General features: G+C 41.6%; 1 protein-coding gene across 5 annotated transcripts in view; it reads right to left on the bottom strand.

The window, feature by feature from the left end:
• The window catches only part of PDIA5 (protein disulfide isomerase family A member 5), a 163,206-nt gene extending 135,752 nt beyond the window's left edge, over positions 1 to 27,454 (bottom strand). For 2 of the 5 annotated variants that reach the window (XM_083490363.1, XM_083490362.1), the window contains exon 1: positions 27,326 to 27,454. In XM_083490363.1, the coding sequence (XP_083346489.1) occupies positions 27,326 to 27,397 (72 nt within the window). In that variant the 5' untranslated portion in view covers positions 27,398 to 27,454. Of the gene's footprint in view, positions 1 to 12,919; positions 13,058 to 13,291; positions 13,403 to 27,325 lie in introns of those variants that run through there. The other 3 variants (XM_083490361.1, XM_083490365.1, XM_083490364.1) reach the window with 2 other exon arrangements.
• Positions 27,455 to 27,460: the final 6 nt, after the last annotated feature.

Genomic DNA, 27,460 nt, shown 5'->3' with positions numbered 1-27,460 from the left:
ATGCCGTGTCTGTAATTAATGCTTGTTCCCTTCTTATAGCTATGAGGGGGTGTCCAGTATTACTTTCTGCTGCTGAGTCTAAAAGCTGGAGTTACTTACTTTAAAATGCAGTGCTTACCTGCTCAAAGCTTCCAATACACTGCAGGAAATCATGTGTCTCCGGAGAGTAAATAGCACACTATGTAAATTAGGATTTTAATACAATCAAATGGATTTTAACCAAGTCTCACCATCACCAGATTCTGTAGCAAAATCCAGGTGGCCTTATTAAAAGAGATGCTTATAGAGGTAGCTTGGAATTATTCCTCTCAAAAATGGAAATGAGGCAGTGCAAGTTTCAGTAGAGTTTTGCTGCAGCATCAGACACCCCCTGGGGGAAACACAATCTTAGGCACTACATGCCTCCACACACTTGTGTCTTCTGTGTCACTTCTGTTGTATGACACAGCTTGCAAACATTAATTCCTGTCAAACAGTGTTTAAAACATGAATTTATATCCCAAAAGCAAATTCTGCCTTATGTTATACCCCCAAATGATTCATGCAGTAACAGAGAATTTCCTCAGTTTCTGCTCTGAACCATGGGCACAGGTGCCATGCCATTTCCCTTGTATGGCGGGCCTCCAAGTATCCCACTGGCACTTGCTGAATAAATCACCACCATTTCCTCTGTATTAAGATTAATGTTTTGCCCTGTCGAGGCCACAGAACCTAAATGTTCACTGCAAGTGTTCTGCGCTGGCAGGTAGAATATGGAAATCTGCATATTCATGCTTAGGCCTCTGCATCAGATATTCAGTAGGTGATCGAGGGCATCCCAAGAACTTGTCACCTTGAGATAAGCACTGTGGACTACATGACATTTGCAAGTTGATAAGAGTTAAAAAGTCGGATAATGCAATTCTCTTTTCAGAAGCAGCTCCATGCATTAATTCAGACATCAGGCCACACTCCTCTAAGCAAGACACCGGGCTTCCTCTATAAACAGCTGCTAGGAGTTGTCATTAACTCACTTGGGACTCCATGCAGTTGTAATGTCTCTCTCACATGGACCAGAAACAGGAAGCATAATCTACTTAAATCTTTTCCCAGAGGTGTGAGGGGATCCATTGTAATAACTCTGGAGTATGACAAGGGTGAAGGGTGTTATTTTTGACCAATGGCATTTTTGGACATCCTTCTTCTGGGCCTTGAGAATGTCATGAGCCCAAATGCTCTAATATTCATCTTCTCCCCTTCCCACCCCTCACTGTTTAGTTCTTTTATGTCCGTTAGTAGGGAGTGCCTGGCACTGCCCAGAATTTTTTTTTTAAGAAACCAAAAAATATTGTGATTTTTAAGTTGATTGTGTGTTTTGTGAGCTTGGGCCACTCACATAAAATACTGGGCAATTCAAAATGGAATCTTCATTCGAAGAGGAACCTGGTATCCAGGCATTGATGAAGGCTGCTACCACAACCTCAGGAACCCTCATGCCATATGTGGCAATGGTATCTTAAGAGGTGGCCAAATCTATGCCAAAAAAACCATTGACATCACACCAAAGTCAAATTTCAAGTCCACCATCTTGATTCAAAATGGCACCTGGCACCCAAACATCAGCTTAGACCCCCCCCCACGTGCAACTCAGGAACCCTCACGCCAAGTTCAGCAAAACTATCTTGAGAGGTAGCCAAGACTATGCAAAATAAAAAAATAAAAAATAGCATAGTCACCAAAGTCATGTTTTAGTCTGCCATCTTGATTCAAAATGGTAACCTTCACCTAAATGTCAATGAGGAATGCCATCTCTACCTCAGGGATAATAATAATTTATTTATACCCCACCCATCTGGCTGGGCTAAAAGATATTTTCTTTAAATGGACAGTGTAATTTGAGAGCATCACACTAAGAATCAGGTTAAGTCGTGCCAAAGTCACATTTTAGTCTGCCTTCCTGACTGAAAATGACTGAAAATCAGTGCTGACATAGACCACAGCTCCCACCTTGGGAACCCTTGTGCTAAGTTCGGAGATGCCAATAAAATGAGCACAGTCATGACAAAGTCACATTTCAGTTTGCCATCTTGATTTAATATGGTGCCTGGCATCCAAATATCAATATAGACCCCACCTCATGAACTGTCTTCTGCACCTGACTCTGGTTCGTAGGTATTGAGGCTCTAGCAAAAAACAAAGTACACCCAACAAGCCTGAATTCTATGTTAGGCTATCAGGGAGCTTGTATTTTTCAAGTCCCAGGTAGGAACATTTGTATCTCCATATATAGCTTTTCTCCATGAAAAAGTGTGAAGGTAAGAATCTAGTTCACTGTCAGCTTACAGAACAAGTAAGCCTAGTTCCACTGAAAGCTCTCTGACCACTGGTATTGGCCAAGTAGAGCAATTTACTCTGTTTTTGATCACTTATAGTCATTACAATGCAGATCAAATGCTAGGACTGGCATTTGGAACCGTTAACCCTATGGTTGGAATATATACCGTATTTTTCCGTGTATGACGACCCCTATTTTTTTTAACCCAAAATTAAGAAAATGCACTATGCATTATCTGTGTATAAGACGTCCCCTTATTTTAAACTTCAAAAGATTAAGAAAAAATATAGTCTTATACATGGGAAAATATGGTACTTTTCATTGCCATTTACTTTCATTTAAAAACCCTGCAAATTCATATAACATTAAATCCAGGAATTTCAAGTAAGTTAGATACAATTTTAACGGTAAACTGAATAATGAGTATATTATTTTTTGTCATTTTAAAAGACCCAGACAGAAAAAGCAAAGAGGAAAAAGCAAAAACCTCTGGCCAAATACATCAAGACTAGTATGCTACCAAAGGAACACACTTTATGAATGCTGGGATATGACTCAAGGGATAGATTCACACTACATTGTTTGCAAAAAGACTTCACAGAAGGTGCTACAAGCCAGTCTAGGCAATAAAAAAACCCTTCTATTCATTTGTTTTACACCCAAGGTCACAGAAACGGATGAGCACATGTTACGAGGTCAGGAAAGTTGACACACATTTCTGGAAAGGAAATCTGTCTGCTTCTCTTGTGAAGCTCATAACAAGCAATAAGAATCGGACACAACTACTAAAGCTTGCCGTTCGACATGTGCAAGAGCACACATTCACAACCACAACCTGTAAAGTCAAAAATTAATTCTGTTGAAGGCATCGACGCAATTGCAGCTTTGGAATCCAGTTTCTGAATTACTGAAAAACAGTGCTTTTAAAAGCATTGTTACAATTGTTAACATTTGTTAGATAAACAGGATCACATCAAGCCAGAAATGATCTGATGTTGGTTCCAGCTGAAGAGGGCATCAATTATTCTTGTAGGTATACAGGAGATAAAAGTGAACAAGCTGTTAAAAGGACTGCAGTGGCAGTAATGGCTTTCCTCCCGTCATCATGTGCATATGCACTGTTGCTGAGAGCTGCTCTGAGCGATGAAACATTTTCTGTCTCTGCAATCTTAGTCACTCAGCCCACTTCTGCAATGCCCCTGTGAAGGAACTCATCAACATTTTGTGTATGAAATTGTTCACATCTAACACGATTTAGCTATCTTACTGTTGAAGCAGAATGCAAGCCAGAGGTGTCACTGGTACTACCTTGTTCTGTTTGCTTGGATAAGTTTCACACCGTTTCCTTCTCCAATGGTAACAGAAGGCTTGAGGAAGTGCGTACAATCATATTTCTTTTGGATCCTTGCCGATCATGGATGGTTCTGACTGAATGAGAAAAGAACTGGCCCTATGCAGAAGAGTATAAATGTGCCTTTAAGAGAGAAAGGTGCCATCATTTCTTAAGGAAGCAGCAATCAGGCTCATTTTGGATGCATTGCCCCACAATCAGTGGGGCAGCTACACATAGCTGCATTCAAATATCATACAAATAAGTTTGTTTGTTTATTCATCCAAACCAGACTGCTCAAACACAATGGGTTATCAAACCATGGTTTGAAGCTGGTTTGCTAAATGCAGATTATGCTAACCATGGTTCACTGCTGTGTCAAAAATCACAAGCCATTGATAGTTCACAGTTAAGATTATTACACAACCTCCGCTGCCCCATGGAGACAAGAGATGAAGTAAATTGATGAGCAGTTGTGAGAGGATCACACAACCAGGGTGTGCCTACTATACATCTGAAAGCTCAAACTATGGTGTGATTCTGGGTGGCACAAACCTTAGTTCTGCACAATATCTGGACTGACATGGCAAAATAAGAAGGGACTTCAAAGCACTTTAAACTATGTGCCAGCCATACTTACTATCTCTAAACTCAAGAATCAAAACTCATTTATACCCGACTTGGAACATATAATCAGATTCTGCAGTTACAAATTATTCACTTTGTAAATGCCTAAGGGAACATAAGCTCTGGGATTCATGTACTATATTCAGATTGAATGACTCTGGGGTGTTAAAACCAATGTGCAAGAAATTACAAGACTACCACTTTTATCTAAAGTGTTTTTCTCTCTCTCGTCTTCTTTCCCTGATCTTCAGAGCTGAATAATTATCAGGGTTTTTTTAGATTTTCCATTTAGCCTTCAGGGCAATATTTATTAGTAAGATAGTCCCTTGAGTTCTTCCATTAAATTTTCCAGCAATCTCTGTAAATTGTAGAATTGTTGCTCATGTAGGCATTGAAAGACCACTTGCCTGCATTCCAGATAAACATGAGAACTATTTGGCATTGGTTAAAAAGATGCAGGGCTTGTGCAAGGGTGCATTTTTCAAATTTTATAAGCTGCAAAACTGGCTTACACTTGACCAGGGCAGCAGTGTCTACACAAAATCTAGCTCACTTTTACAAGCACCTGAAAAGCTCACCTTATGACATGACTATTGTAGTTAATTTAACTTGATTTTCAACCATTCACAACCTGTTCTGGAGGTTTCACATAGTAACTGTGATGCCCAGAGAGCTGTTTCACTCACTGTAAAACGCTAGCGTGCCCAGCAGGTTTCCCACACCAAGCTGGTGACTTTCCACCATATGCAGGGTTGTAGCATTGTTGGACTTAAGCTACAAGGCCTTGAACTCACACCACTGTCTAGTCATGAAGCTAATTGGATGGTCTTGGGCAAATCACTCTTTCACAGCCACTTTATTTTCTCCTTCTTTCAGGTCGTACTGGGTATTCAGCTAAATGCTGAACTCTGCAAAAAGTGAGAGCTAGAAACCAAAGGGTGGTAACCTCCATTATTAGGAATGTATATGTTTTTGGAGCTGCTCTGATCACAAGAAGGGATTGCCACGACATTTTTCTTGGTTCCCCAATTACACAATACACTGCTTAAGATGAACAGGATATGGTCACCTGTCAACAAAGTGGGAAATGAGTACCAGTTACAAACACAGAAACGTTCTGCTCCCTATTGCTGCAACCATCTTGAGCCTACTGCCTTGCTGTTTTCCAGCTAGGAAGAGACCAGGTGTTCCAAATGACCCACAGCCCTCAGATTCCCTGCACAGCTCACTCTCAGCTAGTGATTTTGTCTTATCCGCTTCACTGATAATGTGTGTAAGAATCAGCTTGACCCAACTTGGGCCCTGATGGGGTTTTGTATGCTAAGTCAAGCTCCTGACCCATAGATTGTAAACTATACACAGAGACAGGAAGCAATTACGCTACTAGAACAGAATTCTCTGATGAGCCACACTAAGCACATGAAGTGCAAGATGTTTGTAACCTTGTTGGCCCTGCAGACTGACACACATTTTAAGATGTAGCAGGCTTTTCTGAAGCAGCAGAGTTTTCCTTCAGGCCCTCTAGACACCAGCACTTTACAGTAATAAAATGTGAAAGCTTAACTCTGTATGCAGATAGATGTAACATTTCTGCAGCAGTGGGAGACACTGCCCTGGAATCACTACTGGGGCTACAAGACAACCCCATTTTGACAGCTAAGTATTGTTTCTGCTTTACCATCAATGCCACAGAGTAAGCTCAATAATGAGGTCTCATCCGTGTAGTAAACCAACCTGCTGCGTATCTGCAAGCTCAAATCTTGTTTTGGGTTCTCAGCTATCAGCATTCCATGCTCTTGACTGGCAAAGACTACCCAGGATCTTAGAGATCTTCTACATCCCCGGCTACCTGGTGCCAAGGGGTGGGCTAGGCTAGAGACACTTCTGCACATGAAGCCTATGTTCCACCATTGAGCTATAGCCCCACCCTTCAGTTTTATATAAACTCAATTAACATGCAGCTCCTTGAACACTGTCAGAAGAGAAGGGTTTACCCTCCACATCCCACTCATTCTCAGTGAAGTGGTCTCTGCAAGTTGACTTGTTTTTTTTCCTTCCTCCCACACAAGTTTTTCTTTTTCCTATACAATACCCACACTTTTAAAATGCAGTTGTTGGCAAACCAAAAATTCTCCATGCCAAGGCAATCTTGGCATCATTTTAAAGCTGAAAGCACAGATTTGGGACAATCTAAATCATTATGTTAATATGCACAAAAGCTAGGATACATATTAAAATACCTGAATGACTGGAGCACCTAAATCATATTTTCAGTCAAAGTAATTTGCCTTGGTCATATAAGTTCTAAGGTCAATATATCAGATATACTCATTTTGGATTAGAATACTGTGAGATGCAATACTGGTAAGTTGCTTCTAGACTGGAGAGAAGTAGCATACTTGGGAACAGATGCAGGTATCTGTGGCTTACCTGTTTTGTGTCACTTCCTTGAATAACAAACTGAGAGAATAGACTGAACAGAGAGAGGGAGACGATAATGTTTCCTTGTGAAGACTGTGCAGAGCAAAATAGTGCCACCATCAACTGCTAAGTCATTTTGATGGAAGTGCTGAAGGTAGCGACCACAGACAAGGGGAACAAAAGAGGAGGGAGAATGTACAAAATGGCGTAAGCCACTTACAGGTCATTGAGAGAGCCCAATAAACCACCAGCAAAAGGCACTCAAAGACATAAGCATAGTAGCACCCCATTCTTTTGATCAATCAACTTCAAATTGCATATCATGTTACACTGAGTGACATAACAGAACCCCACCTGTACATTTTTGTACATGCTTCAAGGGATGTCACATGCAACAAAGCACCACAGCCTAAGACAGATTCTTAAAAGTGAGCAACCGAAGTATCCCCAAACCAAGCACATTTAATTTAAATCTTCACACAAATAACTACCTATAGCTCTGCCATTGTAGGCTGACCTAAAGCCATTTCTCCCCAAATCAAGATAGAGAAGGACGGAGAACACACTAGGACTTGATGGCATGCTTTTCTGTCCTTTTGCTCATCATGCAAACTACTCCTGACCTTGTGTAATAATTGCTTCCTTTCCCATCACAAACGCTCCCTTCCATTGCTATTTACATTCTGAGCTGCAATCACCTTGATCACTCAACCATCAGTAACAAATGTCTCCCGAGACATAAAGCGATTAGTAGAACAATCCCCAGTTTTTGTTCATGATTAATAGCTAACACTGTCTGAGAATTCTCCAGACAAAATCACCCATGGAGAAACAGGAGTAGCGCCACAACCCCCGCCCTAGGAGATGCATACATTGAAAGTAAGGGTGGAACTTCTAAATATGGGGTTCTAAAATACTATTCTAAAATCTCCTGATTAAGCCAAAAAGTATTGCATTTTAGACAGTTTTATTCCACCATTCATCTGACTTCAGGGTGACCATGTGTTATCCTCACTGCTAGGTAGAAACTTTTTCTACGATCTATTCCAGCAACCCTCCAAACCATGGTTTAGAGCAGGCATGTCCAACCGGTTGAGCGCAATCTACTGGTTGATCTACCCGGAAAAAAGTAAAGCTCCACAGCTTTGGCTTCCAAAAAAAGCTCAACAATTTTGGTCAATTTATAGTGGGAGTAGATTGCAGTCTCTTGTAAATTGGACATGCCTAGTTTAGAGGATTGAAAATGAGCCATATATTCAGACTGCCTTCACATCCATTGCTTATCTCTCAGTTTTCCACCACAGTTTGAAGTGGGTTTCTGATTTTAGGTGTACAAGCATTAACCACACTTGGCTTATTTGGACATCAAAGCAAGCTATGTTCAGTGCTGAACCAAAAACTGAGAGGCAAGCCTCACACAAAAGGAGAATAGTCAAGCACAATTTACAGTCCTACACACTATTGCTTGGATAACTGCTTGGCTAATAATATTAATAATATTTTGCTACTTACACCCTGCACATCTGACTGGGTTGACCCAGCCACTCTAAGCAGCTTCCAGTGGAATATAAAAAACACAGTGAAACATTAAACATTAAAAACTTTCCGATACAGGGCTGCCTTCAGATGTCTTCGGTAAGTTGTATAATTGCTTATCTCTTCGACATCTGATGGGAAGGTGTTCCACTCACTGGCCCAGTATCACTCAGTGTGTTTCATAGCTGAATGAAACTCCTCAGTCCAAAACCCTAATCCATAGTACTACTATGACCTCACTAGTGAATGTTTTGCTAAGAGACTTATCCCTCCAGGGGTATAGCTCCTGAGGGCACCCACTGAAAGGTGAGATGACTGCCATCATCCCCTATCACGGACCATTCTAGCTGGGGCTGATGGCAACTGCACTCCAACAGCAACTGTAGGGTCACACTGACATCACTAATGTAGAGAGCTGACAAGTATTTATCGGCGCTGTGGGTTAAACCACAGAGCCTAGGACTTGCAGATCAGAAGGTTGGCGGTTCGAATCCCCGCGACGGGGTGAGCTCCCGTTGCTCGGTCCCAGCTCCTGCCAACCTAGCAGTTCGAAAGCACGTCAAAGTGCAAGTAGATAAATAGGTACCGCTCTGGCGGGAAGGTAAACGGCGTTTCCGTGTGCTGCGCTGGTTCACCAGAAGCGGCTTAGTCATGCTGGCCACATGACCTGGAAGCTGTACGCCGGTTCCCTTGGCCAATAAAGCGAGATGAGCACCGCAACCCCAAAGTCGGCCATGACTGGACCTAACGGTCAGGGGTCCCTTTACCCTTTACCTTTAATGGTAAAACATGAATGTGGATGAAATGAAAGAAACTGAGAACAAACAAAGAAACTCAAAGCAGGGAGAAGTCCTGCTCCTAACCATGGAAAGTTCTGAAACACACCACGAAGGCCAACTTAGCTACCACCTTTTTATAGGAAGGTGGAGAGTCTCAGGATTCTCTTTAACCGAGACATCCAGATTCTGTGTTGTCTACTGTGATCAAAAGGCATATACATTTTGAGACGCCATGTCTACCAGGTATGTTACATCAAACAGCACACTTCAGATAAGAATCTCAGCTTTTTATCTAGCAAAGATGATGTCTAGCTTTGATATAACTCAGTTCTTGCTAAGTTTCACTGTAGAACTCTGTGTAAGTCAAAATCTCTTAGTACTGGGGAGCAAAAAGCCCTCCCTAAAAAAGCCCATTCCTTTATTGGGTCTCATCTCAAGGCAGTTCACTTCATTATTAAAGCACACAATACAAAATCACAATTAAGAAATGTCAATTCTAAAATGGAAACAATCTTGTGCAAACATGGAGCCAAGCTTAGCAGCGCTAGATCTGATTGGGAAAATCCTGTTGGAACAAAAATGCATATTTGTCTAAAGTCAACCAAGGATGGGTATGTGGGATAGCAACAACTTGGACTGAAACAGAAAATATTATGGGTCCACGTTTGACGAAAAATAAGTTTTAGGTTTGTAAAGAACAATAAATTAGGAGTCATTTACCCTGCTCATGCTGGTTGCCATTATACTAAACGAACCAGTTAAGTTATTGGCTTCTTGTTTTCCGTGAGGCACCCTTGCATGGTCTGCCAACGATTAAAGATACAAATACCTTGTCAAAAGCCTCCATGTTCCTGACAAAGGCTACTTATCTCATTCTGGTCTTAGAAACATTAGCAAAAGAAAAAGCTTTCCAGAGCATACATGCCATATGCTTCTCAGTCATTTCTAAGTTGTCCCAGGGGTCATGGAATGGGTTGCTAAGCAACTGCCCTTGTGGTCCCTTGTAGCTCTAGCCTTACCATTCTGTCAGGGTTATGAAAAGAGCCTCTCGGATGGTTGCATCCAATGCTCTGCAACTCCACTCATGCAACAAGGCTCCTCTCCTCCACCAACATGCTCCCCAAATCTGCTCCCAAGATTTGCCCAACTTTCTGGAGGGTGTACAGAGGACTACTACAAGGTTGAGGAGGAAAGAGTTATGTTCGGCAAGTCTCTTGTGCCAGTAAAACAGGAACATTGGATACTGTCTACATAGTACATGTACATAGTACATGTTAGTAACAGAGAAGCATATGGTTCTAAAGAGGCTAATCCCCCTCTCCTGCTGCCAGAATAAGACTGTAGCCCCTGACAGAAAAAAAGACATTTGATAGGGTTCCCAAGGCATCTTTCAGTGGTAGCAAGCTGGGCAACAAGAGGCCAGTCACTGACACTACATGGCATAACAACAATCACTTCATTCAGATGTTACACCAAACCATGGTTTTATTTTTAATGACTGAACCTGTATCAGATCACAAACCATGACTTGTGAGAAACTGGCAAACAAAGACACCAAAGCACAGTTTGAAACTGGTTTGCAAACCATAAGCGAGCTGACTATGGCTTGCTTTTTTTGTCTAAATTGACAAACCATTAACAAACCAGTGATAGTCACTGCCGTGAACCAAAAGGCTGCTGCTCCATGGAGACAGAAGTGAACTTATGAAGCCATGTGCTGAGAAACTGGAAAACAAAACTACAAAAGTAGTTCTAACTGTGGCTTGTCTTTCCTGTATTTTGGAGGTCAAATGACAGTGTGGATTCTTAGCTATGGTTAGCATAAACCATGTTTTGCCACAATATCTGAATGAAGCCAGTTTCTAGTGACCAGTTGAGTAGAATCAAACTATTTGGTTGATGGTATACAGAAGCAGTAAGTCTAAGAGCTATTTACTGCACTATAAAGTAACATAAATGAAGTACAATTTACTTTACACACACACACATACAAAGCACCATGAATGCTAGCAAATAATTGATGCTGTAAATTATATGAGAAGGGTACCTTTTTTCTGATGCTTTGCTGGCAGAGGTGTGGGGACAAAGGTTATTCTAAAACAGGCATGGCCAAACTTGGCCCTCCAGCTGTTTTAGGACTACAACTCCCATCATCCCTAGATAACAGGACCAGTGGTCAGGGATTATGGGAATTGTAGTCCCAAAAATAGCTGGAGGGCCAAGTTTGGCCATGCCTGTTCTAAAACATATGTGGTGGACCTGCACCCAGGTCCACATTTTGGCTACTGGAAAAATATCTAAAATTACTAACCAACCAACCAAAAAAGGCCCTAGAAGTAGCTCTGATAAGCTTGTTTATGGGTGAGGATGCAGAACTGCTAAATAAAAATCTGATAGGATACCTTTTGGTTGCGATACAAACAACCGTTGCTAACTTCTGGAATGACCTAAAGGGGTCTACTTTGGTCCTGGTATAGTACCAAATAGCTATAATTGAAAAACTTACATAAAAGTTACAGGCAGAGCTAGAAGGAAAAACACAAAGGTGCATTACTGGCTGTATTACTTCTCATTACTTTTACAAATACAGTGGTGCCCCGCAAGACGAATGCCTCGCAAGACGAAAAACTCGCTAGACGAAAGGGTTTTTCGGTTTTGCGTTGCTTCGCTAGACGAATTTCCCTATGGGCTTGCTTCGCAAGACGAAAACATCTTATGCTTTTTTTTTTAAAGCCGCTTGAAGAGGCGCAGTTGTGACAGATCGTGCTTCGCAAGACGAAAAACATCGCAAGACGAAAAGACTCGCGGAACGAATTATGAAAATGGGAAGGTTCCTAAGGAGTTCGCTAATTTATGGAATTTGTAAACCCAGTTCATATTAGACAGGCCCCATTCCTGGATAATTTTAAGTAGGCCTTAAAAACTCACTTCCATATTCTGGCCTAGTAATTTGGCCTCAGATGTAGGCCAATATTGTGGGTTGGGGTCTGGTGGTGGTACTTGCTGTATTATGCTGGATGATTTTGGGGCTTGCTGATTTTAACAATGTTGATTAATTATACTATATTGAAATGATTATAGTGTTTTAAATGTTTCACTGTATTTTCCTATTCTATTTTGACTGTCAGACTGTAAACCACCATAGGAAGAATTACTGAAAAGCGGCAAATGAGTGTATTAAATAAATAATGTGTGCAATGTGGAGGACAAAGAGCAAAGATATTCTATTTAAAGTGGCATTTCCTGTAGTCACCCATTTGTAACATAAGGATAATGCAACTACAGGGCCACTGAGTCACTGAATAGAGCTTACCCATGAATACACAGTAGTTAAATGCTGAAAGGAGTTTTTTTTTGGGGGGGGGTGTTTAGGAAACATGTCTAACCATAGTATCTGTTGCTACAAGTTCTTTCAAGGCTCTGGGTAGCCAATTAATTATGCTGCATATTGCCAATTTTAAAATGCTTAGTGAAGGAAAGCCAACACAACTATTTACTAATTAACAAATTATTGTAATATGGTCAATTACCTGCGCTGACTAAATTTTCCTTCTATGTATGCGGAATTCAATTCCACATCAAACTCAACACAATATTATTTCATTAACACTCTGGTTAATATTTGTTCCAGATACCATTTGTAAAAAGAATATATTTGTATAATTTTAACAATTAGGGACAGTCAGAGGGAAAAAAGAGAGCACGTATGCCACATTATTATGTTAGAAATTAGTTTCCATGGAAGCCTAGAGCTACTCGATGAGCATATTAACACACTAATGGGAGTCAGTGATGGGAACAAATTACCCCTAATAATACTTAGCACATATACAGGAAGCAATGTCTTCAAATGCAGCACCAATATTAACTAATTAACCCATATAACTCCCCTTCCAGGTTGATGAGAATTACCAATATTTAACAGGAAGAGTAATGAGCAGCCAAGCTAGCCACAAAAGCCAACTGGTTGCCATCTTGAGGCAGATTCATAATGGAGTGTTATCATGCGGTGGCCTATGCTGACTGTTGGGAAGGTTACAGCCACAACTACAGCCAATCCTCAGCCTAACTAACTAAAATGTATTTCCATAACTGGTTATTTTTCAAAATCCAGCACTGGAGCATAGAAGTAGCTGGTAGAGTCTGATAAAGGGGCACAAATGTATCCTGGAAGGACAGAGCTCCACTTCCAGTATGAAAATTAGTACCCAGTTAAAAGAATGTGAGATTTCAAGCAATGTCCTGCATGGTTTGTCTAAATAAAACACACACACACACACACACCCTACTGGGGCCAATGCCAGTGGTTGGAGCTTGTGTACTTGTGCTTCTGTTGTTCCACAGTGAACAGGCTGCTATATAGCTGGTCCATGTTTCCATCCAGGAGCAGAATAGCCTGGCAGCAACAGAAGTTCCAAGTCCATAGGAGACCGGAAGCTCTGGGGCAAAAATTAAAGCTACAAATCTATAAACATTTATCTAGATGCCCCAATGACTTCAGTGATACTTCCAAGTAGACATGTATAGGATTGTACTGTAACAGCCCAATAGTAGCAGCCTTTCCATGCAGGCCAGAGGCAGATACCTGGCAACATAAATCCATAACACTTAGACAAGTCCCCACACATTTTTCCTCAAGGCACTCCAGCAGTTCTTGGGAGTCAAAGATGTATGTGTGCATAGCTTTATTCAAGCCCCAAAGAACAGCTGATAGTCCTGAAAGGAGGGGATCTGTAGGCCAAGAAGCAGTGGGAGGATATTATAGAGAGACAAAATATAACGTGTCAAGGGCTGTGCCAGACAAGAGAAGCAGATGCGGTGCACGCAGCACTGAATGTTCTGTTGCTTGTACTTCAACATGCACCAGTGATGTACCAACCACGGTGGTCAGACACGGAACTAATATGTTACAACCAAGATGAGAATTCCACAAATTAAGACCCCCAAACACATTTCTTGTGGCAAGAGCTTTTGCAGTGCTCTCATTTATGAAAAGTCTTGGCTTGCAGGCTTCTCAATCAAATCAGGAGCCTTGTGGCACCTTAAATGTTAACCATTCATTGTGGTGCCTCAGGAATTTGTAAGATCTATGAAGCCATATCTTTAGTTGGCAGACAGCATAACAGGGCTTGAAGACCATGACACAAGAGGGACCTTTTGTGTTATTTCTAAACCCAGTTAAAAGGTATATAAGATACCAATGACTGTACCCAGTACAGTGGTGCCCCGCAAGACGAATGCCTCGCAAGACGGAAAACCCGCTAGACGAAAGGGTTTTCCGTTTTTCAATGCGCTTCGCAGGACAAATTTCCCTATGGGCTTGCTTCGCAAGACGAAAATGTCTTGCGAGTCTTGAGATTTTTTTTTGCTCCCCCCCCCTTTTTCTAAGCCGCTAAGCCTTTAATAGCCACTAAACCGCTAATAGCGCTAATCCGCTAATAGGGTTGCTTCGCAAGACGAAAAAACCGCTAGACGAAGATACTCGCGGAACGGATTAATTTCGTCTTGCGAGGCACCACTGTAGTGATAATTACTGCTAATACAATCTTCCTAGGGCTGCTTGCTAATTTAACACATTGGGAGAGAAATACCTGCTCTTAATTAAGTTCTAAATTAATAGGATCAAACTTGCCAATATATTCTAGTTCAATCATTTCAGGCTGAAGTCTCCCCAACAGGCAGAAGTCAAGAAATTGGAGAAAACACACAAGGTCATAAAACTAAGAACAGCTTTAGGAACAGCACTGCAATATTCTTTGTTTTGCTGGTGCATTTCAAGCAAGATGTTTCTACTTTGCTGCACTGATTTTAATAGCAGATAGGGCTTGTTGAACATTACCAATTTGCACTTATCTACACCGTGCTTCTCATCTCTGAAAAATGGATTAAACTGGTATGTCAACAGAAAGTCCTTCTAATTCAACAAGAATATGCTACAAATATCAGTCACAGTAAACACTTTTTATTGTTATTTTTTGATCATGACACTATTATTAGCACTGTTGCTTATGGTTCTTCAAGAGTCTTCATCATCACAATAATGATAGTCACTGCAAGAGAACTACAGGACTCAATGCATTTAACACCAGGGGCAAGGAAGTGGGTGACAAGCACCTGAACACCCAATAAGACAGTGCCACTGAAATTATGCAGCCTGTGATACTGACTGCTATAGAGGCCCAGTCCAGATTTCAAAAAAAATAAAAAATGGAAACCAATTCTTTTTGGATTTCTTACATGAAGAATGCATGATAGGGACATAGCTGTCAACTTACAGATTTGAAAATAAGGGACCAGCAGCCTTGAAAATAAGGGACCAGCAGCCAAAATAAGGGATCTGCAGCCTCACCTGTTCCAGGCACTCCAGTCTTCCTGTCCTCCTGCAGTCTGGTCAAACTCATGCTGGTAGCTTCGAGAACACTGTCCAACCAACTTTGTAACCAGAGGTTCAACTGAATAGAATCTTAATCACATGCACCACAAGGCCCATGCAGCCTCAACTTAAGATGGCTCCCCGGCCTGGCTTTGCACTGCAAAGTTTGCAGCAGCACATGCACCAAAATGGCGTCCAGCATTCAAAAAACCCCTCAGCTTGCATTAACTAGCCACACACAAGGCATGCAAGCTCCACCCCCCAGTCGTTCTTAGACTTCTTATTGGGTGAGCAACACAGCCAAGCAACACAGTTGGAGCCTCCCTCCTCCCTGGCCGGCAGGGAGGGAGGGAGGGAGAGGAGCTGCTTCCTTTGAAATTTAAGGGACATCCATCAATAAGGGACAGCAGCGGGACATGGCGCTGGAATAAGGGACTGTCCCTTCAAATAAGGGACACTTGACAGCTATGGATAGGGACTGTCATTCAACTGAAAGTGTTAACTTGGGCACCTGACTTTTCATTGACGGATTGCTTGATTAAATTTAAATGCACTTACAAAATGCGAAGCCAACAAAGGTATTCTTGATTAATCATGAATGAAGATGACACTTCCGTGATAAAATTTGCAAGACAAGTTACTGCTTTGTGTTGAAAGGCCAACTTAATGAATTCCTTGTTCGTCAAATTGGGAACATGAAACGCTCTTGCATTAAAACATCAGTGGCAAAAGGGCTTCCAAGACAAAAACAAAAACTTCAGGGCAGAACCAAGTACTGCAAAGGATCCTGATTTAAAGGAAATATTGACACTGATTTCAGCTGAGAACTGTCAGCCTCAGTTGCTTCTGCCACCTGAAAAGCGAACTCTCTGCTTAGTTTTGTATATAAATGGAAAGAAAAGGGCTCTTGGGGTTAAGTCTCTTATGAACAACAGGTATATGTTGTAAAGAAAGAAGAAAAAGAGTAATGATAATCCTGAACTCCTTTGAAAAACCATCTGAGGTGGAAATGGGAAGAGTGTCCTTATGAATACTACTGGCACTGAGGGAATCACCATGTATTTACAGCTGCAAACTTTCATCTATTCAGTTGGCATGATCAACCAACCAAAGTAAGGCTTCCCTCCCACATCAATTAATTCAGGGAGCCGAGTACATCATTGAGGAAAACACACATACATACACACACACACACACACCTGCACAGACTCCTAACTTTGAAGAATCAGCTAAAACAGGCACGCAAATGAGTCCTCAGAAGTCACTAGCTCACCTGCCAACATACCACGGTACTTTATTGTTTATTTGCAGAACCAGTTCTCTGCCTTTGGACAGGTGGCCTCATGGGGGCTTCCAAAACAAATACAAATAAGAGGATCAACATATCAAATTAAAACTATGAAAGAATGAGAAAGGCAACACACACATTGGAAGGATCCAATAATAGCCTGTGAAAACTGGGTGGGCTTTGCCTAGCACCTAAATGTGCACAATGGAGATGCCAGGCAAGCACAAGAGAATTCAAGAATTTGGGAGCCACCACAGAAAAGGCCATCTCTCATGTAGCCAGCTGCCAAACACTTTGAAACAAACTGGAAGCCAGTGAAGTTAATGACAGAGTAATATGCTACTGGCGTAAAGCCAAATTTAGCTTAAAGGAATAGAACTACCAACTTGTGTATACCTTTCCCACTTGAAAGTGCTCCTTACTTACCACATGTAGATCAGTCAGGTTGTTATTTGCCAGCCTGAATTAGAAATGATCTTTGTTTTTAATTGTTAGCTTATTAGGGTTTATTAAAATCTTCACATTTTTACAATCATATTCATTGCTCACTTATGCCACCTTTTCATAGTTAAACCATGCTCAAGGTGGCTTACACCATGAAGATTTATATAATTTCAAAAATATAACAAAAGTAGACCTAAGCAATAAATAAATAATCAGGAAGTATGCAATAAAATTAAACAATCCCCATATAAGTCATGATACGGTCTATCATCAAACATACAAAAAATTAAATACCAAATAACAGCAGAAATTAAGCATCTCCAAAACAAAAACTTCACCCCCCCCCAAAAAAAAACCCCTAAACAATACTGCACCTCTAGGCACCCTGAGCAGCAGGAATGGATGTAGCCGTGGGGGCAGGGGGGCAGCTACCCCCTCCAGATCAAGTAAAACAATAGAAATACTTAACTAACTGACCAATCACATCGGTTCTGCCCCTCTAACAAAGTCCTCCCCGCCCCCCAACAAAAATCCTGGCTGCACCCATGGCAGCAGGAACTGCAGGACTCACAGCAAAGATGGCCTCTAGCTTCTCCATCAGCCTTAGCTTTTGTAGCTGGAGTCAGTCAGGGCCCTGTGCTCCCAGGCCAGGTGGAAAAAGGCTAGCAAGGCAGGAAATTATTCTTGCAGGACTGACAGCAGTGACATAGTTCTGTCTCCCCCCTCCTCACCAAGATTCTACCATTTGTGATCCCATTATTCAGTGAACTGAAAAGCTCATTGTATTCTGTAAATAAAGTCAGGTTAGATGAATTTGCAGCTCCTGTGCCCTTGAGAATGCAGTCCTATACTCATCACCCAGGGAGTAAACCACGCTGAGCTCAACAGCACTTGCTTCTGAGTAAATATAAATAGAATTGAACTATGGCAATTGTACTGTTAGAATCAATTTGTAAATCATCAAAGGAGTGGGACCCTCAGATTTCTGAAATCTAACCTGCATCTACCAACAACTTCCATACCATCTTAGTCAAGTGTTTCACAATCTCCAAAATAAAAATCCTAACACTGCATTACACATCCATGATGCAACAGTTAGCCAATATCAAAATACTATGGAGAACTCTGGATTACAGTTGAAAAATTAACTCATCTGCTCCTATCCTATAACCTTGCTGGTTATGTAACTTTCCACATAGCATTCTCCGCTAGCTTTCAAAGCTTGGAGGAATCTTTTAAGGTCAAATCCACCTCTGTGATCCTACACAAAGCCAATAACCGTTTCTGACATTTTAGATAATGTTGAGAGCTATTGTTGACAATATTCATTCTCCTTAAGCAGTTAGCTTATTTCACTGCCTGTCTATTCTTAGATACTCTTCAGGATGCATAACCTAAATCTTTCCTTTATCTTGAACTTATCCCTGACACACCTGGGTTCAAATTCTAATTAAGTAAAAAAATTGCTTTGTGCCTTGAGCTTGTTACTACTTTACAGCCACAGTGGCTTTATTAGAAAATGTGATTTAGGGTGCTATCCTATATACACTTACCTGAGAATCGCCTTCACTGAACTCAGTGAAGCATACTTCCAAGAAGGCATGCACAGAATTGCACTGTACAAGTGACCTACTTCGTAGGCAAGCACACCACTTTACAAATTACGGAGAATAACTATGGTAACAGCACAGTTTTTCCTACACTTTTAACTCACAGGATCTATTAATGGAATTCTGTTTTTCTTCCTTGCTTCTTAGTCTGGGGATGAGGAACTGTAGTCTTCCAGGTGTTGTTTGACTCCAAATCCCAGCAGCCCCAGACAGCATAGTCAACAGTCGGTAATTGTAGTTCAACAAGCTATGGAGGGCCACAAGGTTTCCATTCTTCTCTTGCCCCATTAACCTAGGCATTCTAGTTAGTCTGCCTCAGCTCCTGACCGTTATTACCTTAAACCCACAACTTGAAAAGGTGGTGATCTACACAAAATCTTTAAATAGCCCAGCATCTGACAGTCACTGCTATGACAACCATTCATACAAATCAAAGTTATTATTCACCTTCACCCTCATGATGTCCACCTCCTGATGAAAAATGTGTTCTCCAGCTTATGGCCACACTCAGGTAAATACTGAAAGCCAGAAAACTAAGTCTTCCATTTATTACAGCAGGAAAAGGGGAATCTCTAAATTAAATCACCCATGAAAGCTTTATGAAGAAATCTACAATAAAATATTTTAATTGTACTATTATCACAAATTGTCAAAACCCTTAATTAGTTTACAAAGTCATTAGTGTTGAAAGCTTGCTTGATACTTTTAACAGATATACAATGGTTTTTAGTCCATTTTAAACCAGACCATTCTTGTAAAGGGGTTACTAAGACAGAAGGCATTGTTGTAAGCTGTGTTCACTTCTCAATTTATTATATTTTCCCATGTATAAGACGATATTTCCCCCCAAAATTTTTAAGTTTAAAATTGGGGGTCGTCTTATAGAAGGAATGTTGCAATTAAATATATAAATAAATACATGCCGCCATCCATATTCTTCCCCCCCGGCCTCCCCTCACTATTGGCCTCACGACGAACCCTGGACTGGTACTCCCACCCAGCAGCCCCCACTCTGGACATTGTCCCTTCTACCTGGTTCCCTCAGCCGCCCCCTGGCTACCCAGACCCCCCATTCCTCAAGCGCACTCACTCAGGCAGCTCTGGCAGTCGCAGCTCCTTGATCAGCGTTCGCATCTGCCGCCGCTCGTGGAGTAAACAGGATACAGACCGTAAATACTGAGACAAAGGTGCAACACACAGGCAGGAGAGCAGGAGCTGCAACTGCAGTGGAGTTACACTGAGCTGACAGGAGCAGCTGCCATTACACAGCTTGTCTCACTGTTTGATGTTTAAATATACAGTACTAAGTATACCAGTGTTTTGAATATTTAATAAAATATCAAAGTTGTTCTGTTTGGTGTTTAAAATATTTATTTCTTAATTCGGGGCTCAGAAAATAGAGGTCGACTTATACATGGGGGGTCTTATACACGGAAAAATACGGTAGTATCTTTTAATGTTTTCCTAACCATGGTTGCTTTGTAGTTTTTTACTTAATGGGAAAGTGGTCCTTAGATATTCTCCCTATATCTTCTGTAGGAAGAGGCTACCATACAAGCTCTAAGTCAGTCACTCAAGAAGACTGGCACTGCCACTGGAATCCGTCTGTAGCCAATGATATCTACTTGCATGTAGGAGTGTTTCACGTTCAAAATATAACACTTCTTTTAAAATAGTTGTGATAGTTTAAAGAAATTTAGGTTCTTCCAGGCCAGAACCTGCCCCTCTATCATTCACTTTGTTTTTCAGCTTTGAGTCTCAGGAGTCAACTTCCTTCCTAGCGCTCAGTCGGCTTTCCAAAAGTGTGTTCATTGTTCTGAGATTCAGTAGGTAAGTTCACATAACCATTTCAAGATGGCAGCTGAAATGTTTGAAGCCATTACCTACGACTGCTCCAGCAAATCTCAAAGCATGTCAACATCACAATCACTACTTGGAAAATCTCAGAAACATACACAAGGAGGCAAGCAATTTATCACCTTGCAGAACATGTCAAAGTTTGGGGGGACACTCTCCCCACACACCCAGCAATTGTAATAGCTTCATTACATCAGCCATCACCTCAAATGGCTGTATGAATCCACTCAAATAGAAAAGTAAGGAAATTGCGGGCACAGGAATACCATCACTCCTCTTGGCATTTAAAGAGAAGCAAACATCAACTTCTTACCTCTTTTGCATTGTGCCATGCCATTTTTTCCCTCTTGTCTGTACTACTCAGCTGCTTTTATTTCTTCAGCGAGGGAAGTTTGGTTGCCTGTGTATTCCTGTGACGTTTCTGTACTTTGCTTTTGTGTTTATCTTTGGTGAGTGGCCTGTAGGGTTGAGGGGAAAACTCTACTCTCTCCCCTCACTTTGAGAGACAAAACAACTACGTCAGAGGAATCTAGTAAGAGCACAGCAGAACCTCAAGAGAACACCCTTAGTTCCTTTACAGATGTTCTGCCAAATCAGGGGCTCAAGAAGCAAGACAACAAGTTGCTGTTCAATTGGTGAGGTGGGAGATTATCATCACTGAGGGAGGAGGGGAGTCTGCTGGAAGAATGGATGCAAGCAAGCGATGACATTAAACTAAATTTGAAAGGTTCTAGTCATTTTAGCTAACTCTTATGTACTGGAAGGATGTCAGTAGACATAAACCGTCCTGACATACACACATACACACAGGCTCATATTCCAGGATTCCAGATTCTACTTTCCTTGGAACCATTCCACTCCTCAGTTTATTTTCTACTGAGATACTTCAAGAACTTAAAACTAAAATCTGCTGTGCTGCAACCAGGACTTACTGTGTTTTGTCATCCTCAGAGAGAGGTTAAAAAAACCTTTGAATAAACATTTCAAAACAAAGCTCTCTCTCCCCCCCCCCCCGCTTAAAAATTCATAACTGTCAAGTTCTACTTCAAGTACATTCTGTTTTTGAAGAAGAAAGCCAAGAATAAGAAGGCTGCAGTTTAGTGTCTTCTTCTTTTTAAAGCATTTTATTTCCTACATCGGACAAATAGCCGAAAGCTTAATTGGCAGAAGGTGTCCTCCAGCATAAAACAACTTCAAGGCCTGACTCCAAGCAGGAGAACACAGATTCTATGCTTTTGGGTTAATTTTTTTTTTCTGTAGAGAAGTAACAGTCATATTCAGCAGTTCAATTAGCTACTCCAACTACATGATCTCAAGCCAAGAACACAGTAGGATAATGCCCTTTTAGTGAGACTATATGCAAACACTCAACACATACTTCCACATGGTGAAAACAAAAGACCAACAAAAGCAAGAAGCAATAAAGGGGAAAAGAATCCTGTGAAAAATAACATGCTACTTTAAACTCAAGCTGCAATCCTAAGCAAACTTGGAAAGCAAACCCCATGGCCTCGTTCACATGACATGCTAAGCCAAACCTTGGCTTGGAAAGACTGTGCAAGCCTTGGAAAAACCTAGCCATTATGTTTTTGCGCCTGTAACCCAGGTTCCGGGAGCCATGTGGCAAATAACCCAGTTTCTAACACTGCTTCCAATGTTACAATTCTATGATCTTAACTACGTTGCTTGACTCCAGCTTGCCCTTATAAGTCACGTGTGCCAGTATGCAAGGAGAAAGACACACAATGGAAATGGAAATGTGGTCTAAACCACTGAGCCTAGCTAGGACTTGCCGATCAAAAGGTCGGCGGTTCGAATCCCCACGACGGGGTAAGCTCCCGTTGCTCAGTCCCTGCTCCTGCCAACCTAGCAGTTCGAAAGCATGTCAAAGTGCAAGTAGATAAATAGGTGCCGCTCTGGCGGGAAGGTAAACGGTGTTTCCGTGCGCTGCTCTGGTTCGCCAGAAGCGGCTTAGTCATGCTGGCCACATGACCCGGAAGCTGTACGCCGGCTCCCTCGGCCAATAAAGCGAGATAAGCGCCGCAACCCCAGAGTCGGCCACGACTGGACCTAATGGTCAGGGGTCCCTTTACCTTTAAGGCAGAGTTGTTTAAACTGTGGTCACCAACCTAGTGCCCGATGATCTCCATGTAAAAGCAATTGGACCCGTGCCAGTAGCAAAACACACCTGAGGAATTTTGAACACTCGCTACAATGTCCTCCCTAGGAGCTTGAACACTTGTGTGGCATAGCTTAGCCTAGGACGGTCTAAGTAGCCATACAGACAGGACTGTACTATAAGTCACTCAATGCTTGTCTAGTTGCAGATCACCCACTTGAGCACAAGGCAATAAGTGATAGTTTCCCCCACCCATGCCACAATTTTTTGTTGGACAAGAAGAGGGGATAATAATTGTTCCAGATCATTTCCTAAATTGCCAGTTGTAATCCTCAGAACCTACAAGAATTTGGGGTGGGGGGGGAAGGCTTGAATATACTTAATATTGCACTCAGTGTGCAATCCTGTAAATGAAAAGTTACAAATACATACGCATATTTGAGGTTTTTTTTTATAGCAACAATTTAATTTGTTTTACTGCCTTGCAAACAGGACCTGCACCACTGTACAAGATGCAGCAAGAGTATCAAATATGTATTAAATTATAAAAAGCTAAATCTGTTACAAAATGATGCCAAGCTAATACAGGTATATAAATTCAAAACAGTACAATTCAGAAGTAGCATTTAATTGCATACATTGTTGGAGTGAAATTGGCTGAACCAACCTAAGCTCAGCATAAGAGTAGCAAAGGAAATCTGGGGCTAGACAAAGAAGATAGAGAATAATAAGGATAATCTGCAATAGCATCGTGTAATTTAACCTTATCATGTAATATTCACCTCATTTCAGAAAGGGCAAGACTGCAATAAAAGGGTTCTGAGAAGAGCGACAGGACTTGCATGTCTGAGAACAGATCTTGAACAATCCTAAAAACAAAAGGCCACAGTGGGAATTTTGCACATGGAAAAGGTAAGAAGATGTTCTCTTTCAAGAAGAGGGATCAGTAGCAAATATTAATATTGGGATAGGGTATTGATTCCTGGTTCAGAGTACAGGAGAATCTTTTTAACAAAAACTGCAGAACCTGGCAGGCATTGAAACATACAGGATGAAAGAACAGCATGGAGGACTGTAAAATAGCCATTACAGAAGACTATCTGAGTCATACAGATGATAGCGGACACCCTATGTTGAAAAACAGCACCATTCCATCATGCATCAAGTAGCTCCACTTTGACCAACCTTTTTATAAAAAAATAGTTCTGCCAGAATTGGAACTGAATGTCCAGATTAATCCAAGTCCTATCCTACGTAGTAACAGGATCCAACCCATCAATCACCCCCCCACCCCAAAATACCAAACTGACCCATATCCAGAAGCATTTCACAAGTTGGAAACTGGAGGAGCAAACTTACATCATTCTGACTCTTTCAAGAAGGCTTAATCCACCTTCTCTCAAAACCAAAGAATACTAGTACTATATTCTACAAGCAAAAATGAATATTTTCTTGGGGGTGGGGGGATCCAGTTGGGTAACAAAATGTTCAGATCTATGTAGTTATGTTTTTATAAGGAAAAAATAACCTTTATTTTATTATTAGTTCTACCACCATACAAACAGGGCAACCTGTACATGGGGCTACCCATGTGACTGCACTTGGGAGATCTAGAACAAGAAAATCAGTTCCCACATGCAATAGGAAAAGGAGAGTAGGCAAGCAGTAATAAGGCTAAACAGTAGATAGAATCCAGGTCCAGGAGGCACATCAAACTGTGATACTAAAAGAGGGTGGGAAGTAAATACCAAACACTTGGAAATGATTAAACAAAATCCTCTTTCAATTAAGACTATCTGCAACGCTCTGGAAGCTGACTGGAAGAGTGAGTACTCTTAGCAGGAAACCAAAATTCATATAACACTTCTTGTTTGACATATGCACATTTGTGTTAACTTAACCCATAAAGTAACATTGCAAGCAATAACCACAGGCTCTTTCTTTGCCCAAAAGTTTCAGTCTTTCTCTGTTGAAATTAATTTAGCATTATCCCAAACAGCAGATGAAATAGTAAAGCTGTATCTAGACTGTGCCACTTCAGAATAGACACTCTTCCCTACACATACATACATACATACACAGTTTGAGCCTTCTCCCCAAATTTCTAGTTTTCTATCTACAGGACTCCTATTAAGGGACCCTTCCATCATGAAATCCCCCACCTGTGTGCTAGGGCATTGTTGCTTGAGTTTTTGTTTTTCCTTCAAAGCCAATAAAAGTGTGTCAGAAGCAAGAGGTCAGTGAAAACCAACCACCCAACTCTTTTTCCATGAATGGCACAGCATTTGTATCCATCACACCAAGTCAGTTGAGTGGGGGTTGCAAATAAGGATTGGTGGGGAAGGGAGCGGGGGGAAATGGCAACACAACCACAATTATACATTTTGTTTGTTGTAGGCAAATTAATGCACTGCTATCATGTCACTCTGTTTCAGAAGTCCACATCTGACTGACTGAGCAGGTGTAAGAAAATTAAGAACTTACCTAGGTTATGATTATTTGTCAGGGGAAAGAAGAAAGTCTAATTTCACAGGGTAAATGAAAAGAAGTATTTATGCAAGCATTCATATTAAACAACCTTCTGACTTATTCATGTTAAGCCTCTTTAAAGAATCAATTAAGAGTTGTAAAAGCTTTTTTCCCACCACAGAAAAAAGCTCCACTTTAGCAGCTAGTGTTATTAAACCATTTGTGGTACTGCATCCATTTAAATTATACCATACCTAGATATTTCTGAATGTGCTGTCATAAAGCTTTCCCACTCAATGCCCAAAACTTCAAGGTTTCCTCTCTTTTCTCTCAGCACATTCAAGGAGAACTCATATTGTGCAAAGTGTACCTATGCATACAGAGATCTGAGAATTCTCAAGCTCATGATTTTAATGCCACCCAGTCATATCCATATAATCATCCTCTATAAGGAATCCAAGTTACATTTCACCATGAATGGATGAAGTCTGAGTTTAAACCATTTACTGAAAAACCTAAAATAATCTGGTATGTCAGACTAATGTGGATAGCCTAAGCCATGTCTTCCAAGCACTAAAAATTGAAATGTTTTATTATTATTGACAACAGACAGTTCAGATTCTTCTCTGGGATAACAGTAGGCATTTGAGAGTTGAGAGGAGCCATAAGGGAAGTCTGCAAAATTCCAGTGGAAATGGAAAAACACTTTTAAAAAAATGTTTCTGTTTTGAAACGGTGGTAGGAGAAACACAAGAGAATTAAGGGAAGTGGAAAACAAACAATGATAAGTGCATTGCACTGCAAGAAAGGTCACAGGAATTTGAGCACCCATGTGAGCCTTAAGTGTCAACCCTCCATCCTTCCTCAACCCACCTCTGAAAAGGAAATATTTATACATTAATGAGCTATATATACACACATCTCTCAAGTCATCTTATCTCCTAACTCTGTGACTTTTATTCTTTTCACAAAAATGAAGGCTGCAATCCTAAACACAATGACTAGGGAATGAGTCCCAATTTACTCAGCAAGACACACTTCAGAATAGCCACACCTAGAATTGCAAGATGTATAAGGTAGCAACCCAGCCTGTATGCACTTGGGAGAGAGTCCCAGTGGGGTTTATCCTTTGAGTAAACATGCAGAGGACCTGTCTGTGCTCATTTCACTCTTGAACCCATTTTCTGAGAGCAGGTTGGAAGCACTAGCTTCAGCAAACAGTATTCAGGCTGCTGTCCTTCCCTGGGAGCAAGTCTCCCTGAACTCAACGGACTTGCTTCGGAGTAGCATAGGATTACACCATTACATTCTATTTACCCCTGAAATATTGAACTACATTAGTAGTCTTGTTTCACCACGGCACATTCAGTTCATTGCTTTTATTTCTATTTAAAAAAGAAAAGGGGGAAGGAAATAGATCAATTGATATTCTGCACAAAAATTTAGTCCAGAGCTAACCATTTGAACTAACCTAATCATTGTCGCCAACACTTCTCTCTCCCTCCTCATAGAGTAGGGGAATGACTTACACCTACCTACTGTAGAATCTCAAGAGAGACAGAGAGAGAAATAGTAACAGTGCTGCTCTACAGGACATATTGTATAATCATCCCAGAAACAGCAATGTAAAACATGCAGCCGGAGAACCTGAGCTCGGGACTGATAAAGGACCCGAGCGTTAAGTGGCAGTGGAGGCATAAATCAGCCGGCAACTAGCCTGCCTTGGAGCTGCCGGGTTTCCTCCAACTCACCAACAACCGGCCACGGGGTTCTCGCAAGCGTGGCAGGCAGGAAAGGAAAGGAAAGCAGCGCGAGCCTTTGCAAGCAGCGGCTCCTCTCGTGAGGTACCGTATTTGCACACACACATACACAAACCCCGCCTGCCCGCCCGCCCGCTTTCCAAAGGCCGAAGAAGTTTTAACTTCTGCCACCTAAGCAATGTGAGCCTGCCGCTTTCACTTTGACAGGCGAGCTGTGTGCAAACACACAAGTACACACACAGCCCGGCGCCTCCAGAATCACCAGTTCTCACCACCAGCAGCACCAGTGTACCAGCCCAAGTGCCCCGGACAGCTCGCCCCCGCCCTCCGCCGCCCCGCGCGTCCTTCACGAAACGCCCCTCGGCAGCAGAAGCCGCTTCCCAGCAACAGCCACTTACCAAGAGGGCCAGCAGCAACATCCTCCCTGCGAAGCACTTCGTCCTCCCAAAGCTGCGCCCCGCCAGACCCATCACCGACTGCCGCTCGCGCTGGCAGAACGAGGAGCTGCTGGCTCTGGCTGCTGCTGCTGCTGC

The sequence above is a fragment of the Podarcis liolepis genome, assembly GCF_965112155.1.
Source record: "Podarcis liolepis genome assembly, chromosome: 1".
Taxonomy (NCBI): domain Eukaryota; kingdom Metazoa; phylum Chordata; class Lepidosauria; order Squamata; family Lacertidae; genus Podarcis; species Podarcis liolepis.
Note: the sequence above shows the minus strand (reverse complement) of the source record. Positions and strands in the feature narration are given on the sequence as shown.